The 18,773-nt window shown below is 41.6% G+C and overlaps 1 protein-coding gene across 6 annotated transcripts in view; it reads left to right on the forward strand.

Annotated features, from left to right (window-relative positions):
* CFAP58 (cilia and flagella associated protein 58) overlaps positions 1 to 18,773 on the forward strand; it is a 121,700-nt gene that overhangs the window by 59,224 nt on the left and 43,703 nt on the right. For all 6 annotated transcript variants that reach the window (XM_070470137.1, XM_070470138.1, XM_070470139.1 and 3 more), the window contains 5 exons: positions 185 to 331; positions 6,504 to 6,644; positions 7,604 to 7,827; positions 10,923 to 11,034; positions 12,881 to 12,985. In XM_070470137.1, the coding sequence (XP_070326238.1) occupies positions 185 to 331; positions 6,504 to 6,644; positions 7,604 to 7,827; positions 10,923 to 11,034; positions 12,881 to 12,985 (729 nt within the window). The remainder of the gene's footprint in view (positions 1 to 184; positions 332 to 6,503; positions 6,645 to 7,603; positions 7,828 to 10,922; positions 11,035 to 12,880; positions 12,986 to 18,773) is intronic.

An 18,773-nucleotide genomic window follows, 5' to 3' on the forward strand; every position in this document is an offset into this window, starting at 1 on the left:
TTTGGAGAGTTAATGCTATGAAATACTTTGGGGTCTGTGGGCACAAGATACCCAGTTGTAATCGGTCAGGAAATCATTGTTTTAAATGAATCTCCCTTAAAAGCTCCTGACTATGTCTTGAGCTTCCATAGTGGATGATGTCTATTTAATTCACTTTCAAACGTATCTCCTTTCATTTTGTTAGGATGAAATAACAGAAATGAAGAGAAAATTAAAGATTATGACCCATCAGGTAGATCAATTGAAAGAAGAAATCTCAGCTAAGGAGTCGGCGCTTGTGAAACTACATCTGGAACAGCAGCGCATAGAAAAGGAGAAGGAAACCCTGAAGGTACAGACCTTATAATGAAGGCGATGAGCCAGCTGTCAGTCCTTTAGACCCACTGGGGCCAGGCTCCCTGCTCAGTGAGGATAGCCGGGGGGCTGGGAGAACAACCAAAGCATCAGGAGGATGAACTCCACCACCTCGAGGTCTGTCTTCCCTACAGGGAGTGCTCCCAGCTAGAGTGGGAAGGGGGCAGTGGAGATGCTGTGCTGGTTATCATGGCATCAGTGGAAGAGAACCTAGCAGGTCAGCAGTGCCCAGGAAGTCCTGGCACTTTCAGGCTCACTACCATCTCTTTGCATTTACAACTCAAGTCCAGCCCTTTGTTTGCACTCAACCCTCCCGAACTCCCTAGGGCTTCTATGAGACAATGCTGGCAGAATCCTTTGTGCCACTGCCCTGATACTTATTTACTTCTTGTGCACGTGTCTTTTCTGCCTGCGACATCATTGTCTACCAGGTGTCAGACTTTGTCCTTACTTGTTTGGCCCTCAACTGGGTTCATGGATCACCTTACTTCTGTGAGTCTAAGAACTTTGCAGCCTCTCCTCTAGGGAACCACCTTTGTCTTCACATATTGCTAAGATATATCCTTTTAAATCTACACATTTAGAACATTCTAGGTCTACTAATATAACATAAAGACTTGTCCCCCAAATATATGCCAAATAATTATACCATATCAAAACTTTGAATTAAATACATTTTACTGTACATATTCACTAAACCGAATGTTTTTACCTTTTCCTAGCCAATCCAGTAAATTTCCCTTCTAATCCATTTGACCAAAGAATTAAAAATGAAACTTCTAAGAGAATAGTGCCACTTTTATTTTCTTAAATGTGTATGTTTATGAGCCATTTGCAGAAACTTCTATAGCTGGTGGAAGACTGAATTTCTGCACATGATTATCTTCAAAGATAGTTCCTATCTTGAAAATGAATATGTAGCATTGGACAGATTTAATGTCAAATTTCCTTGATTCTATGATGCTGTAGATTGAAATATGCACTCTCAGATTAACAATAGGTTTTATCAACTTAATTATATGTCTTCATGGAACTAGAACTACTACATTAAATTAAGTTAAGGCACATGAGGATAGAGAAAAATTAAAATGTGGTGAAAGTGCCTTTACAATAAAAATATGGTAATTGATATATTTACCTAAGACTTTCATCTCCTCACTCCAGCTCCTGATAGAAAAAAACAGAAAATTCTGTACTAAAATTTATTTACATATAAAGAAATTTGAAAATACCTTGCATCTTTGCCCTTATTCTCCTTGTTTGAAAGCATATTAATAGTTTTATAGGAGGTTGTTTGTTCCACCCTGGAAGTCTATGGTGGGATGGTGTTTATCATTGGCTGAATCAGACTAATCTTATTGCAAACACTGCTTCACTCACAGGCCTCATGGACCCATGTTAGCAAGGCTTCAGTGTAACTGGATTTGGTACATCATCCCTACCTTCCAGAGGATGACATTGATCCTCATCTCTTACTTTCCAAGGAATGCTCTTTTCAAAAGATTAATTATTGCTGCATAATGGGGTCCAAGGAAGACAAAGTCCTGCTTTAGAATAAGCAATGTCCTATGCAAAAAAGGAATTATTCCTGATTCCTTAGTTTGACTTTGGTTAATATTTGTTTCAATTACACCCTCCATCATTAGATGTCTATACATATAACTCCAAAGAAGCATCATAATAAAATAAAGGAATAAAGTTTATAGTAAAATAAAGTTTAAATCATAAACTTTATATTATTTTAATCATAATAAAATAAAGTTCTGTTTCTTTGGTCCTGTGCCAGCAGAGTTGGCAGCTGGTGACTAAGGGAGATGATTAAAGGGCTTCTGTTCTAAAAAGTCTGCTCCAAATGGTGAATCCTAGGTCTGGATAGCTTTGTGTCATTGATTATAGGAAGATGATTGCTTTGGACTTACTGTGAAACTAGGATGCCTTTTCCTCAGCTTTTTCCATTAAGACAGGAATTAGGGACAGAAAAAAGGCTCCCTCCTTGATTTATTATTTGAGGTTATCCAACAGTGGCTTGCAATGGTGCTTCGAGTGGATAATTTTGGCCTATCATTAAGCCCATTTGACATCCTTTAGAAAAATATAACAGCTCCAATGTTGAGTTTCAGCCTCTTGACTTTTTTAGCCTCAAAGATGAATCATGTTTACAGAGGTCTCTGAATTTCATGCATCTGAGCTTTGCAAACCAAAACCCTGGAGGAAAGGGCAGATTGTTTTTTTTTTTTAGTAACTTTGCTCCATGAGAGACATGTAGCTTATTATAGTGAGTTATACAAAGCTATGTTGGTACATAATCCCTCCTGGAAGGGCAAGCCCTAGCCTGTTTGGTAGACCGTGAGATGCTTTTTGACAGGACAACCCAATTTATCGCTTCTCCAAGCTCACGACAAACAATTGTCCGTAAGAGATCATCCCCGTCCTCATTCATCCCCCGCCTGCCGATAGAAAAGTCTTGCTTCTTCCATGTTTCCTTTTCAATTGCTGCCAGGCTCTACGGACTCCTCAGGATTCTAGACATTATCAGCACATGATGGTTATGACAGAATGTCAATAGTTCTTTGTAGATGTTGCTGCATCTGTGTTCATCTGCCCATTCTGTCCCTGTCTTGTTTCATCAGCACTAAAGGGGCCATCTCATGTGGAGTGTCTGCCTTCCAGTCCTAACAAGCTCTCGATTCTGTTCATCACCACCCCATCATCCCGCATCAATCTGACAGCACTTTGATTCTTGGTGAATAATTCAGCAGCAAATTCTCTGTGTCCAGAGCTCAGCGTCACATTAGCAACTGGCTTCAGGGCACCATATCCTTGTCCTCAGTGGACTCTCTAGAGCAACATGGATGGGAACTGTTGGAGGGAGGGTGAGGGAGAGAGAGAGAAAGCCTAATTATTCTCGTGGTTGGAAGACTTCAGGTGGTCCTATTTATTTTGCAGAATATAAACAGATGGTTTCTGTGAAACCCAGTGAATGTTGGGATCCCGTATGAAGGGGTCAGACTCCCTCAAGTATGTTTCTTTTTTAAAAAAAAATTTATTCGTTTATTTTTGGCTGCGCTGGGTCTTCCTGCTGACAGGGCTTTGTCTAGTTGAGGCGAGCAGGGGCTACTGTGGTTGCTGTGCATGGGGCTGCTCTTCATTGTGGTGCAAAGGCTTCTTACTGCAGTGGCTTCTTTTATTGCACGTGGTCTCTGGGGTGTGCGGGCTTCCGTAGCTATGGCTCCTGGGCTCTAGAACATGTCCTCAATAGTTGCTGCCCTTAGGCTTAGTTGCCCTGCAGCATGTAGAATCTTCCCAGACCAGGGATCAAACCTGTGTCCCCTGAGCTGGCAGACTGATTGTTAACCACTGGACCACCAGAGAAGTTCCCAAGTGTGGTTCTTGAGATGTGATTTATGCCCGCAGCCAGATTGGGTGATACACACGCCATGAACACCTATCACAAAACTGTATAATTGTAGAAGTGGTGACTCAAGAGCTTGTCCTGCCATCATATTACAGCTTTATGCCTCGGGTCCCATCTAGAATGTTTCTTGATGAGCTTTGGGTGCACAGTAGTTTTTACCATCTTTCCTGGATAAGACAGCTCAGATTTACAACTGTTAAATGCATTAGACCTAAGGTATTTTGTTGATGTTAACATTTGCTGCCAATGTCTAATGCCACATCTTGTTTACAGCCCATAAATTTATGACATAAGGAGACCACTCAGAATTTTTATATACTAGGAAAAAAGCACCAAGCAATGCCAAACACACGAACGGTTTTGCATTTTAGACAGATACTTTTACACACCATTGATTGCATTTTAATATAACAGCGGTTTCATTTTGTTCTGCTGATAGATTCTGATCAGCTCTCAGCACTTAGGAATAGGGAAGTGAATGTTGCACATCTGGGAAAATAAAAGTTTTATTAAAGGAAGCATGAGCCAAACAGGTATTTTATTGCTGTCTTCGCCGTCACCTTAAATGATTATAGAAATAGAAAGGCTGGTTCTTGACTCTCTTTCCTAACAGGCAATCCCCCAAAGTGGTAAACACAATACCAGACCAGATCTTTTTTCATTAACTGTTTCCCTTTGCTTGTCCCTGGACCAAAATACATTTCATGAATGAGCAAACAAAATATCATAAAGGAAACCCTGTGTTTTATAGTAGCTAGCTGCATTTAGTTTGTGACATTACAGGTCTATTGCTAGGTGTGCGGCATCTTGTACTGTTTGGATAAATTTGAGCTATGGGATTAATGACTCTTGGTCTTCATAGATTAGAGGCAGGTGGCAACTAGAGTTGGGTTGGTTCAGAGGCACTCACTTGCAAGTATTTGGTTTTCTGTCATCCCTTTTGTGACATTTCTGGGTGGGTGGAGGTGGGGGAAACCCAATTCTTCCTTGAAGGAAAAAGTTACTAGTTTTTCATTTTCACATGTTGACCTGCAGGCCATTGAAAAGTTGGAGGCTTAATATTGTCTTGTCCTCTCCCTTGTGATTTTAGGTGTGGGTGAAAGCAGAGTTCTTCCTCCATCTTTCCTTCTTGTGCTGACCTGGCTGTGATATCACCTGTCCTTACATGGGCATGGAACCTCGAAGTTGTATTTTTCTTTCCTCTATTATGATTAACTCTCTGGCTGCCCACTGCATACTCTCCATGGCATAGAAGGCCCTTCTCAGGTTGTCTCAGCTATTTTACCAGGCTTACTTCCTGCTGTTCCCTACCTAGTACTCCAGCTCAGCCACACCGGATGTTTTGCCATCTGGTAAACACACCAGGTGCTTTATCGTTTGCATGCCTCTGTTCACGTGAGCCTGACCACTGACTGCTCTCCCCCGCCACATACATCACCCTTTTAGAAATAACTGTCAACTGCCAAAGCCCAGACTTGTTTTTCTCTCTAAACCCCAGGAAGAAATAGGAACTCTGTCCTGTACTCCCATGTCCTTCTTCACAGTAGAGAGCATTTCCACACTGTAGGGTGGTTGGTTATATTTGTCATCTCCAGTGGGTGGTGAATCCCTCACGTCTTACTCATCTTCTGTATTTAACTTGGAACTATTGTATGGTGATAGCAGAGGGAACAGAAACTCTGGAATGAAAAATTCTAGGTTGGAATCTCAACTCTGCTTCTTATTAGCTTCGTGACCTTGAGCAGGTTGATTTGCTCTTCTTTGTCTCTAATTGCATTTGTGAAATTGGGACAAGAGTAGCTAGGCACAATACTTAATATCATGCCAGAGGTGTTGTAAGCCACAAATATACTTATGGATTTGGAGCAAATGTGTCCTGTGATGAGAGGAATTTTCCTTCTGAAATTTACCAGTCAAAGCAGCCTTTCCTTGCTTCTCTTAGGATTTCCATGTAGCCTCAAGATCTGAGTTCTTCCAGGAAGCCTTCCTAACAGATGCAGTCCTCTGACCTCCTGTGGCATTAATTCACTGTCTGTGTGACAACAAAGATTCTGAAACATTATTGTCTGGACTTGTTAATATTTGCATAATACTTGTATATCTCATCTTCTCATCTAGATTGGAATTGTCTTAGGAGTAGGGTCTATATATAAAAGATATATAGACCCTACTCCTAAGACAATCTCTTCTATTCCATCAGGATGTTTTATAAGACAGTCATTTGGTTGTTATCTTTATTAATTTACATTTTGCTTATAATAGACTTTACCTCTGCAATTGATATTCTGATGATACTAGGATTGTTATAGGAGCTGATACGTACAGATATACCTCCACCCAGTCCCTCCCCCACCATGCTCACCCCCCACATCCTTCTCTGTACTATTTGTGGATTCTCCTCATGTTTAGCTGGTATGAGAACTGCTGTTGAATACCAATGAGGTTCCTGCTATACTGATATAGAAAAATGAGGGAAATCCCTCAAGGGCACAACTCAGAATAAACATGATCACTGTAATATGCATTGTTGTTTCTTTACAGGCCTGTGTGTGTGTGTGTGTATGTGTGTGTGTGTATGTTAAGCTTTCTTTGCTTGTGAGGGTGATCAAACCATGCTAAACGAGACATCACAGGGAAGTATCAGAAGCACACTATCTATCTAAATCTGGGCCCTGCCGACCTGGTTTATGCTGTTACAGAGTGAAATCGGTCTGTATCTTTCACTCATTGTCAGGCCGAGCTGCAGAAGCTGAGACAACAAGCCCTGGAGACCAAACACTTCATTGAAAAGCAGGAAGCCGAGGAGAGAAAACTCTTGCGAATTATAGCAGAGGCTGATGGGGAGAGGCTGAGACAAAAGAAGGAGTTGGACCAGGTAGGAAGAGACCACACCTCCCCAGACCTGCAGACTCTATCAGCAGACACAATTGTTTGATTCAGTTCCTCACAAAACCTCATGCTTTTCTGAGCTCTTCCACTGAGTCTCAGAACAGCCCCAGAGGCCCACTTCCTGTTGATTAATTATGAAATATCCATTCATTTATTCTGCTCCTATTTACAAGCACTTCCTGTGTGTCACCCGCCCCTTTAGGCTCTGGGGATATACTGACCAACAAGAAAATAAGTTACCCTGCCCTCAGGGGGTTTACATTCTAGCATAATGTCATTGTTGCATATAATTACAATGAGTAATTACATAATTTGGGGGCTTAGAAACTTAAATGCTTTCAAAGATCTAGCAGGTTAAAAAAAAGAGACATCGGCTTGTGCAAGACAGTGAAAGTGAAAGTGTTAGTCACTCAGTAATGTCTGACTCTTTGCGACTCCATGGACTGTAGTCTGCCAGAGCTCTCCCCATGGAATTCTCCAGGCAAGAGTACTAGAGTGGGTAGTCAGTGACTTCTCTAGGGGATCTTCCTGACCCAGGAGTCAAACCCAGGTCCCCTGCATGGCAGGCAGATTCTTTACCATCTGCACCACCAGGGAAGCATGTGGTACAAGACAGTAAGGAGTGGTAGAACTTGGCAAGAGCTTGCCCACCCTAAAGACGTTCAGATTTCAACACATACGGTAACATGTTGGAAAAAACCCATGGGCCATGGACTATTATTATTAATAATATAATTTGTTGTACTCTTTTCAACAATACTGCCAACTCTTGTGGGAGGAGTCCAGTATTGGCTGTCTAGCAGGTTATTTTCAGTGCCTCACCTACTGAGTGCCTAGCACATGCAGACACTGGATGGGTGTTCATTGATTCTCTGAATGCTGCTGCTGTAATGAAACGTGGGACATTTTGTCCCCCAGTGGCCATGCCCTGCCCTACCTTTCTAGGTCATCAGCGAGAGAGATATCCTTGGGTCGCAGCTAGTTCGGCGCAATGATGAGTTGGCTTTGCTCTATGAGAAGATCAAGATCCAGCAGTCTGTGCTGAATAAAGGCGAGAGCCAGTATAACCAGAGATTGGAGGACATGAGAATCCTCAAACTTGAGATCAAGAAGCTTCGCCGGGAGAAAGGGATTCTTGCCAGGAGTGTGGCCAATGTCGATGAACTCAGGTAATAGAAGACCCCCTCGGAGGTGAGCACATAGCAGCCTATGGGGACTTCCTAAGGACCTTATGTTCCTCCTGTTGGTCACTGAATGTCTTTTTTTTTTTTTTTTAAGATATTTATTTGGCTTTGCCGGGTCTTAGTTACAGCACGTGGGATCTAGTTCCTTGACCAGTGATCAAACCTGGGTCCCCTGCATTGGTGCCCTGAGTTTTAACCACTGGACCATCAGGGTAGTCCCGGCCATTGAAAGTCTTTTTCTGGTTGCATAAAATAATTTTTTATGTTGAAATAATTAAGAAATAATGAGAAAAACTTTTCCATAACCCATAATCTACATCGTGTCCATTCTGTGTCACAAAAAATGAATTCATTTCCTTTCAGAGGAATGTAGGCAAGTGCAAAAGTGTTTTTTGAAAACTTTATTCTGGATTTAGTGAAAGAAAGTTCAGTTAAATCATAACCACAAAGTAGTTACAATTCAGAAAAAAATTCCCCCAATGAGCTCTTCAGAATTTCTTTAATAAGGCACTATGCAAGAGATGGAACATCAATATTTAAATTGAATCCTGGTAACATTTGCACATCTTTTTCTTGGAATTACACACAGAATGGAAAGGGGGGAAATTTTAATTTTATCACTATTTGAAAACTCTGTTTCCTTAGAAGGCAGCCAAATTTTACATCTCACTCTTGATTTATCTTCCGCAGCTTTCACTTGAGCTTAGTGCGCCTTCTTCTTGCTTTAAATCTTACATTATACAAGATCTACTTTCCCTTTGGGAAAACATCACCATGTTTTATATGGGCAATTGCAGGAAACCAAATAGTAGGTCTGGTATTTTCTCAGTAACTATCTTATCCTCCACAGACTTGTAGATGAACTGTATCCTTGGCTACCTTGGGACAAGGACACAGTCTGGATCTGCTTCTTAAATTAATTGAATTAGATAGTTTTGATATTTAGATGCAGTGAATACATTTGGGAATAGCGAGGGAAGTTGCCACCATCAAGGATAGATCAATACTCTCTTTTTTAAAGAGTTGTTTATATTTCAGACAGTAAAGTAATACAAATTCATTGTGGAAAATAAGGGGCATGCAGAAAAAATGTAAAGAAGGGATTAGAAAATCACTCATAAGTCTCCTATCCAGAGATACCACCATTGACATTTTGGAGGCAATTGGATTTACTCTAAGACACTATTGAATGGTCTCCAGGACCATCACTAAACTTGCCTGGCGGCTTAGTTGGTAAAGAATCTGCCTGCAATGCAAGAGACCTGGGTTTGATTTCTGGGTCTGGAAGATCCCCTGGAGAAATGAATAGCAACCCACTCTAGTATTCTTGCCTGAAGAATTCCATGGACAGCAGAGCCTGGTGAGCTACTGTCCATGAGGTCCCAAAGAGTTGGACACAACTGAGTGATTAACACAAACTTGCCAGCCATGTGTTATTTTTATTACATATGCATAGCACCACATTCTACTCATTCTCAGTCTGTTGATACTAGATTTTATCTTTATAGTGGGAGGTGCATGTTCAGTCACTCAGTCATGTTCGATTCTTTGCAACCCCATGGACTGTAGATGGCCAGGCTCCTCTGTCCTTGGGATTTTCCAGGCAAGAATACTAAAGTGGGTTGCCATTTCCTCCTCCAGGGGATCTTTCTGACCCAGAGATAGAACCCAAATTTTCTGCCTCTCCTGCATTGGCAGGCAGATTCTTTTCCCCTGAGCCACCTAGGAATTCCTTATAAAGGAATTTAATAAACTTAATAAAGATATTGGAGGCAAGCTGGCATGAATTCCAATCTCAGACTTGCCACCTACAAGCTGTGTGACCTTGGGCAAATCACAACTTATTTGAGCTTTAAATTTGTTGAAATTAAACATGAAAATGTAATGTGCCTAGCATAGAGTCTGGTGCAAAAGAAATCATCAATCACAGTACCCAATATCCTTGCCCTTCTCTGAGGATGACACTCTAGAAAATAGTAGTGTTAAAAATATGCTTTTAATTCTGAGCAGCTTGTTCTGAGCTCCCTGTTGAGTGAGCATCATGCAGTTAATTCTAATGGTTTGTCTTGCTAATGAGGGGAAGTTGTATTATTGGTTTAAATGAAGCAATTGAGTAAAAGAGATGGCTTGGTTTTAGTAATCTGCACACTCGCAGCAGACGAGGACAGATAATAATATCCTTCTTGCCCGTGTCAACCTGAGTGCTTGCCTCTGCTCGGCCTCCCAACAGAACTTCTCGTTCAATAGACTGGCAGTCAGTTGATGGTTGTAGACTCTGGTTACCTGTTGTTGTGGAACATGAGACAAATGGTCACTCCTAATTCAGTATTTTTCAGTCAGTACTGACTGCACATTAGAATTACCAGCTGCTGCTGCTGCTGCTGCTAAGTTGCTTCAGTCGTGTCCGACTCTGTGCGACCCTATAGACGGCAGCCCACCAGGCTCGCCTGTCTCTGGGATTCTCCAGGCAAGACCATTGGAGTGGGTTGCCATTTCCTTCTCCAATAGAATTACCAGCAGAACTTTAAAGATCTATGAAACCCAAGCCTCATGCTAGACCAGTTAAAGCAGAACTCCTTTGGAGGTTGGTCCAAGCAAAGGCATGTGGTCATAGTTCCCCAGGTGACTCCAGTATGTTGCCAGGGTGGTGATACACTGTCTTAATGATGGCAGGTTTCACCTGAGCCTCAGTCGCTTGCATTGCAGGGCCGTACCTCATGGTAGAACATAGCTTGTTCTCTCACTGCTACTGTAGAAGACATTTAGAAACGTGGAATAATATATTGAAATCCTCATCATTTATCCCTTCCCTGTTCTTTCCATACACCTCTAAAATTCCCTGGGTATCAATAATCAGTTCCTGGTACTTTTTTCTTCCCCCTAAAACTAAAGTTGAAGTTTGCCCTCAGCAAGAATTGGTATCACCTGTGTCTTGCCTTAGGAGGCTGGTCTCAGTGTTCCCGAAGTCTCCCTAATCCATCTTTTTCTATAAGATGTAGCATGCACGAAACCATGTAAAGAAAGGATACTCAAATACTGGGCAGAGAATTTGTTTGCTAAAGAAAGTTTGACTTATTTAGGCAGGAGCTTTTTCACACGCAAAGAGAGTTCCTGAAGGAGAGGACGAGATGCCGAGCCTTGGAGGAGGAACTGGAGAACCCCATGAACGTGCACAGATGGAGGAAGCTTGAGGTAACATTCAGGAGAGCCTTCCTCCCACCCCCCAAATCTCTCTCTACCCGACTTGTCTTCTTACCTAAAGTGCAGTAACAAACACAGTTTTATTTAACCTGTGCCATTGTCACCCAAAATGTAAAAGACTGGATCAAATGTAAATTAGATTGTTCCAGATTTGGGTTTTGTTTTTAAAAACTTTTGCATCCTTTTATTTCCCAAAAGGAAGTGCAGTTTTTAAACTTGCCCTCTTTTCAAAGAACTAGTATTGTGTTCGTCAGACTCCTTCTTTTAGGATCTGGGGACACAGCCAAAGTCCCTTTGGAAGATGATGGATAATAAACCTCTTATTTTATTTTATGACCTCCTGAGATTCATTTCCACCAGCAGATAACAGTAACAGAGAAGCTCTGTTTATTCAATAAAAAGATGCCCATCTCCTCTAGTAGTACCCAGTAATGTGGGTGCAAGAAGGGGCTTTGACTAAGTTAACAGTGTTGGGAGAATAGGCATATGTGATATAAGAAAGAGCAAGGAAAAGGAGAAAAATCAGCCAAGTAGGTTTTTGTTTCTCATTTTTATTTTTTCCTTTAAATGAAGAAAGCATTAAGGATAATGCATTATAAATTGTTATGTAAACATGAGGCCTGAATTTTAACAGTGTCCAGTCTTGCCAAGTGAATGTGTATGCCAAATCTACTTCCAGAATATGGATATTAGTTGGCACTGCTTAGTATTTCTTAAGCAAAGTCATAGTCAGTGGAATATCTCCGCCTTTTGGACCCTCATTTATTCCTCTTCAAATGCCAAGAGTGGGGTAGTTTACTAAACTAACAATAACATGAATGTTTCTGGGGAAGAGAGATGAAAACTGTAAATTCATTTACTGTCACATTAGTTTATTCCATGTGTTTTCGAGCAGATCTCTTAAAGTTTCCAATTCCATGTCAATTTCTATTAAAAAATTGGAAAACAGACTCTGGGAGGCAGTTGAAAATATTTAGCTGCTAGATTAATTCCAAATGTCAGTATAGTTGAAAGTGAACCTTTGGCTCAATGTCTAGAGGGCAAATTATCAATGTATAATAGTAGATCTTGTTTGAATTGTACACATATAGTTACTGAAGGTGCCTCAGAGCTTTACGGATTGATAATGCTGTTTGAAAGCTAAATGCCATGGTCATGTCCTGATGCTAATAATTAGCAGACTTCCACATCCTGGGAACTTGCCCCATCATAGGCTGTAATGAATCTTCTTGTTGACAATTATGAAAGGAGAACCCTGAGACCGAATGAGTTAGGGAACCCTGTCTCATTCCAATGTAAACAAATGATGGTAGGGAAAACCTCAGAGCATAGTAATTAAGAAGCCCAGGCTTTAGAACCAGGCATATCTGGGCTTGAATCCAGCTCTGACCTTTATCAGCATGGGTAAATGACCTCCTCTGAGCCTCAGTTGCCTTATCTGTAGAAGGGGAAGGTAATACTGTGTAACAGGATTGTCGAGTGACTAAAATTTGAACACTTAACATAGTGTTCAGATGGGGTAAAGAATCAGGTTATTAGGCCCAGGAGCTGCCATCATTGCTGCTGTTATTATTTGCCCCGGTGGAATAAACATACTCACTTTCCACTTACAGGCTCACCAGGGACAACAGATGATGTTAGCCAAACATCAGTCTGTTTTGATGACTGTCTCATTCTGTCGTGCAATGCATTTTGTTTTGTTGTGTCTTGTTTCTGATTCTTGTCTATATTGGGTCTATAACTTTGCAATAAATTTTAATAGACCAATAATTCTGTAGGGACCTCAGTGCTCTGGGCCTGGTAATCTCAGCTGCTTTATTTTTTTCCCCTTGAATAGGCCAGTGACCCCAGTACCTTTGAGCTGATACAGAAAATACATACACTGCAAAAGCGTCTCATCAGCAAGACAGAAGAGGTGGTTGAAAAAGAGCTGCTCCTCCAGGTACCATTTCCATTTTCTGTGCCCATCAAACAAGCCTATTTCCTTAGCACCATCATCTCCAGTACTATGTTTTTAGAGCTAGATATTTGGCAGCGTTGCATGCCCCATTTTTAACTGTAGATGGCAACAGGGACTCACACACAGAGAACAACCTGATTAATTGGTCTTTTATACTGCCATCACTAATATTTCAAGAATTCTAGAAAATTAAGTCCAAAGCTACATCTACTGCATTGAGTAATGTGAGCTCCCCTCCCCCCAACTTCTCTATAGTTTTGTTAGATTCTTTTAAATGCTTTTCTTCATATCTTCATATAATGTGAAATGCCATGACTTTGATTTTGAAAACTAGCTTTCACATAGAGCACAAATGTCTTCTTGAAGGTTTGTGAGAGTGAAATGGGGAAGAAAAGGTATCTTTTTGAAGATTTTATGTAGTAAGTTATTCTTAAGCAGTCAGTAGTGGTAACATCTTTGTGTATCTGTATCTTTGCAAGTACCAGTTGTCACTGCCATCACCATTATCATCATTGTGCCAGATACTGTGCTGGTAGCTTTGTCCCCTCATCCTCCATTCCTCTGCACAGTTCTGGGGAGACGGTGGGGTTTGCCACTCCCAATCAGTGAACGAGAAAGTTGGACCCCAGGAGTTTGGTGTGGATAAAAGAATACAAGCTCTGGTGTTAAGTGGCCTGGCCTGTAATCCTGCTTTGGCAAATCGGTAGCTGTGTGAAATTAACTTCTTTGCACCTGAAGTTCTTGATCTGTATTATGGGACAATATTAGAACCTGCAAAAAGGATGCTATTGGAACATTAAGGGTGTGTGAGACTGATGGCTCAGAGATGCATTTGTGGTCATTGCAGCTCCTTCCGGGACCTGAGCACCCGTGGTGGTGGTTTGCTCAGTTGCTCTGAGCCTCGGCTCCAGTGTTTGATGGTGTAAAACCACCCGAGCTGTTGGTCTGGTGTTCTCAGCAGGATTTCATTTTCTAAGATGAACGGCACCAAGCAGTATTATTCCTTAAGCACAGCCAGCTCTGCAGCTCCGGTGTGCATAGATCTTACCCAGCACCCTCAGCCTCACACCCCTGGGACTCTGTCTCTTCTCCCAAGATATAAGGGTGTGTTTCTTGTTGGCATTACATTCCTTGATTCAATTTAATAACATGCCCAGGTACTCTTCTATCTAAAGATATTGTACTGCACAAGGAGACAAAATGCACATCATCCTGGAGCTTGTATCCTAGTGAAAAGTAAGAAGGGAGTGGTTAGACTTTTTTGCTTCTTGTGGTGAGACAGAATCCTGAGATATTAATAGTTTTGAGCAGCAGGGTTGTGAGCAGGTATCTCACTTCCTAGTTGAAGCATTTATTTGTTGGTACAGGATTCTAGTGCTATCTTTTCCTGCCTCCTAAGCACATACAGAGAGAGGAGCCACAAGATCAGAACAGTTTGGAATGTCAAGCCCCTTATATTGGAGAGGGAAACCTGTCCTGGAGAGACCCCAAACCTATGATGGACTTTGTAGGAATGAGAAATAAACTCTTACTGTGTTAAATCACACGTAGAAAGACTGATGGCTCAGGAACCCCCTCCCTGACATTGTACCTTGCCCTGTCTCGTGCACTCACAGCCATACTCCTGGTCCTGACTCCCCAGAAGTGAAAAGAAAGCTCCTGAGCTTTGCTCCCAGCCCCTATCTCTCATTCCCAAGGGCAGCCCAGTATGGGGGAAGTCTGTGGTTCTCCCCTGTAATAAAATTAAGCGGCACTTGGTAGATAATTCTAGGGTATAAGGCTACTTGTTCCCAGGAGTTTAACCATTGAACTTCAACAGCTCCCTGCAAAACTGAGTAATCCAATGTGAGAAAGAGCATCGCTTCACTCTGTAGGCAGCACAGAACCCAGCATGTAATTGTGTCAACAGAATTCATTTATTTCCCTTCACTTCACCTGCCCTCAGTCATCATCTCAGGTTTGATCACTCTCATCCGGCCCCCATGTGGGGAATGTCTGGCACTTGGATGTCCTGGGTCACGATTTACCACCTACCAGCCACAGTAGCTCCCTCCTTCCCCTGGGCCCTCCGTTAAGCTGGCCTCGTGCAAGGTGTGTGTCTCTGCCCATTGTTTTCTCTGCGGTCAATGAAATCTGAACGTGGGATACGTGTTGGATGATATTAAGAAATTAGTGTTGACTATATAAGGTGTAATAAGAGTATTATGGTTATGTTTTGTAAAAAAAAAAAAAGCTTTTTTCATATGAGAGATGTACTGAAATATTTACAAATGAAATGATACATAGTCCAGGGTTTATTCTAGAATTTTCCAGTAAAGAAATGAAGGAAAGGGGGAAGCGATGGGAGACACATGGATGTGGAGATGGAGGATCGATGAAATAAAATCGGCAAAATGTAAAATATTAAAGGGATGTTGAAAGGAGGATTGAAAGAGTTTAACATTATGCTTGACATAAAAATTGCCAATTGTTATTTATCATTCCAAAGCCCATAATCTTAACCACTGGGTTATCATTACTAAAAGCAGGAGCTTGTCTGTATGAGCAATGGGTACTTGGTCCTCTTCTTTCACATTTTGCATTAGAAAAGACATTTTCCCTGAAGCTGAGTGCACAGTGAGTGGCCAACAGGAATCTTCCTCCTTTTACAGACGAGCACAGGTAGTTAAGAGGACAGACTTTGGGGTCAGAAAAATCTGGTCTTGGATCAGTTCTAACAGTTTGTATTTCATGACTTGAGGAGAATTGCTTACATCCCCCAAATTTTGGTTTCTCCATTTGTTTGTTGCTGTAGTTCAATTGCTCAATTGTGTCTGACGCCAGGGCCCGCATCATGCCAGGCTCCTCTGTCCTCCACTGCTGCTCAAATTCATGTCCATTGAGTCAGTGATGCTATTCAGCCATCTCATCCTCTTCCACCCTCTTCTCCTCTTGCATTTAATATTTCCCAGCATCAGAGTCCTTACAAATGAGTTGGTTCTCCCCATCAGGCAGCCAAATTATTGGAGCTTCAGCTTCAGCAACAGTCCTTCCAATGAATATGCAGGGTTGATTTCCTTTAGGATTGATTAAATGGAGATAATAATGCCCAGTTTCATTATGGGAGGAAGATACTCCTGTCTGAATACATGACTCAGAGGTGCTATTGTAGGGATAATGAGTTAGTGCATGGGCACCAGGGTCCATGGTCCAGGGTTTGTCCTGTGGCTTCACCAGTGCCAGCCACAAGTCACATGCCTGAGGCCACGTAGCTGGTCAGTGATAGAGTAGGGACTCAAATAAGGCCATCAGCTCCAGCGTCCATGCTTCCTGTCACTTCATTACTTGGCCTCTCCTGTTCTCATCACTTTGTCAGGTTTAAAAGGAACCAAATCTTGTGTTTTGCCAGACCTCTCTATTGGAAGCTTGTTTCACACTTCATCGACTGCTCTAACTTTTCAACTTCCATCTACGTACTTTGGGTTCATTCTGTTTTTTTTCTACCTTGTTGAGGTTGGTGCTCACCTCATTAATGTTCAGCCCGTGTTTCTAATATAAATAAGCATTGACAGCTGCAAAATGTCCTTTAAAAACTTCAGTTTCTTCCCACAGGTTTTGAAAAATGGCATTTTCATTTTCATTCAGTCCTAAATAGTTTCTCCTTTGAGAGTAAGTCTTAAAATATCCCCTATTTCTGTGGAAGGCAGAAAATATCCACTATTTAAAACATCTACTATTTCTTCTGTGGTAATTAGAGTACAAATTTAAATTTCCAATATATGCATTTAAGCTGCAGGCACGCTATATCACTTCAGTCGTGTCCAACTCTTCGTGATCCTATGAACTGTAGCCTGCCAGACTCCTCTGTCCATGGGATTTTCTTACTTATTGTTTACTGTGACTGATGACTTTCATTCATGGTGTTCATGGTGGACTTTTTCTTTTTGTGTTGGAATTTGGATTATGAACTCATTTTCGGAAAGACTTTATTTATAGAACTTGGGAATGGTCCAGGTTAAGGGGGTGTCCTTTCATTTGTTTCTGTTGGGTGCCCTAGGAAATATCACTTACTTGGGATAATTTTTTGTATTAGATTCTCATTTTGAGTAACCTAGTTAGTGTATATTAGAACTCTGAACTCTTATGATTGAAGACCCATGGATACAAATTCTTAGGGTAGCCATTTTTTCCCACCCATAACCTGGGAGAGGTAGTTAGATTTCATTGTGGTCTTTCTGTCCCAGTGATGAATTTCTTCCTGTTGTCTCTTTTCATGGAGGGTGTAACTCTTTTAAGTCCCTAACTTCATGTGGAGGAGTCTCTGTACCAACTGCCCACTTCATGCACGCTCAGCACCTCATCTTTTATCCTCTTATGGCCATTCAAATCCAAGCCCCTCACTCAGTAAGTCTGGCCACTTGTCCCAGTCAGCCGCCCGCAGGAGAGCTGCAGTATCTATTTACTGTTCTAATGTGCAGTTCACCCTTTGATTTTGACACTTGAAGATCAAACTACTTGCAACTGCCATTTTGTGATTGGAGGGATGTGTTGTTTTGTTGAGCAAGTCTAATGCTTTGTGGACTTTAGTTTTTGCATTATTTAGTATGCCTTGATGCCATAAACAGAAATTTCTCATTTATTCTAATCCCTAGTTTTCTCATCCACAAACTGAGACCCACCCACAGAACTGAGTGTAAATATTCATACAGGGTGATCAGAGTGTTTAGTTACCGTTATCATTATGGTGATGATTATTAATGTTATTAACCAACAAGCATTCTTTCCAGGTCTCCAAAGTTTAATAGTCTGCCTCACTCCCCTCTGTCCAGTTCTTCATTTCACTTTCTTTTTTTTCGGATGGTTGGGCTGCCCTGGGCCTGCTGTGAATTTTCTTCCAGAGCTTGAGCATCTGCAGAAAACAAGCTTTGTTATCTTGGTGAAACCCCAGGTGTTCCACAGGGTTTGACAGTTTCTCAATTTCTTCTGTTTTATTAAATTATTAGAGAGGTTCTCTGAATACACAATAGAACATTTTGCAATTGGGAAGATTTTTGGTTGAATTCTTCTGAGTATCAGAACATTTTGTAAATGACTTTAATTTGTTCCAGGGTGCTGAAGAGCCCCTGTCATGTCCCGGCAGCAGACGTAAAGGAAGTCTACTTGCCCCAATAGACTGTGAGCTCCTTGAGAGAGGCACATGTTAATTCAGCTTTCTAACCCCAGTATCTGTTAGTACCAAGAACATAATAGGTGCTCAATAAAGATGGATGGGCTCTTTGCCCGGGCAACTCCTATTCACCTTTTAGCATGTATGTGTGTGCTAAGTTGCTTCAGTCATGTCTGACTCTTTGTAACCCTGTGGACCATTGTCTTCCAGGCTTCTCTATCCATGGGATCCTTGAGGCAAGAATACTGGAGTGGGTTGCCATGGAGTGGGTTGCGATGCCCTCCTCCAGGGGATCATCCCGCCCCAGGGATCAAACCCACGTCTCTTGTCTCCTGCACTGGCAGGCAAGTTCTTTACCACTAGTGCCACGTGGGAGGCCCAGCTCTGAGCTTGAATGCTCATTCCTCAGGGGTCCCTCTTAGATCTCTAGGTTAGGTTTCTTGGTACTTGACTTCACTTTCTTACCACTGTCACACTTGTAACTAATGAGATAATTGTAACTGTGCGCTTGATGACTTTCATGCTTGACCATAAGCTTTGCAAAGCAGTTCCTGTATCTGTTGTAATGATTGTCTCATCCCTCCCAAATATGTGTTTAGTGACTGATTAAATACTATAAGAACA

The sequence above is a fragment of the Odocoileus virginianus genome, chromosome 7, assembly GCF_023699985.2.
Source record: "Odocoileus virginianus isolate 20LAN1187 ecotype Illinois chromosome 7, Ovbor_1.2, whole genome shotgun sequence".
In the NCBI taxonomy this organism is placed as follows: Eukaryota; Metazoa; Chordata; class Mammalia; order Artiodactyla; family Cervidae; genus Odocoileus; species Odocoileus virginianus.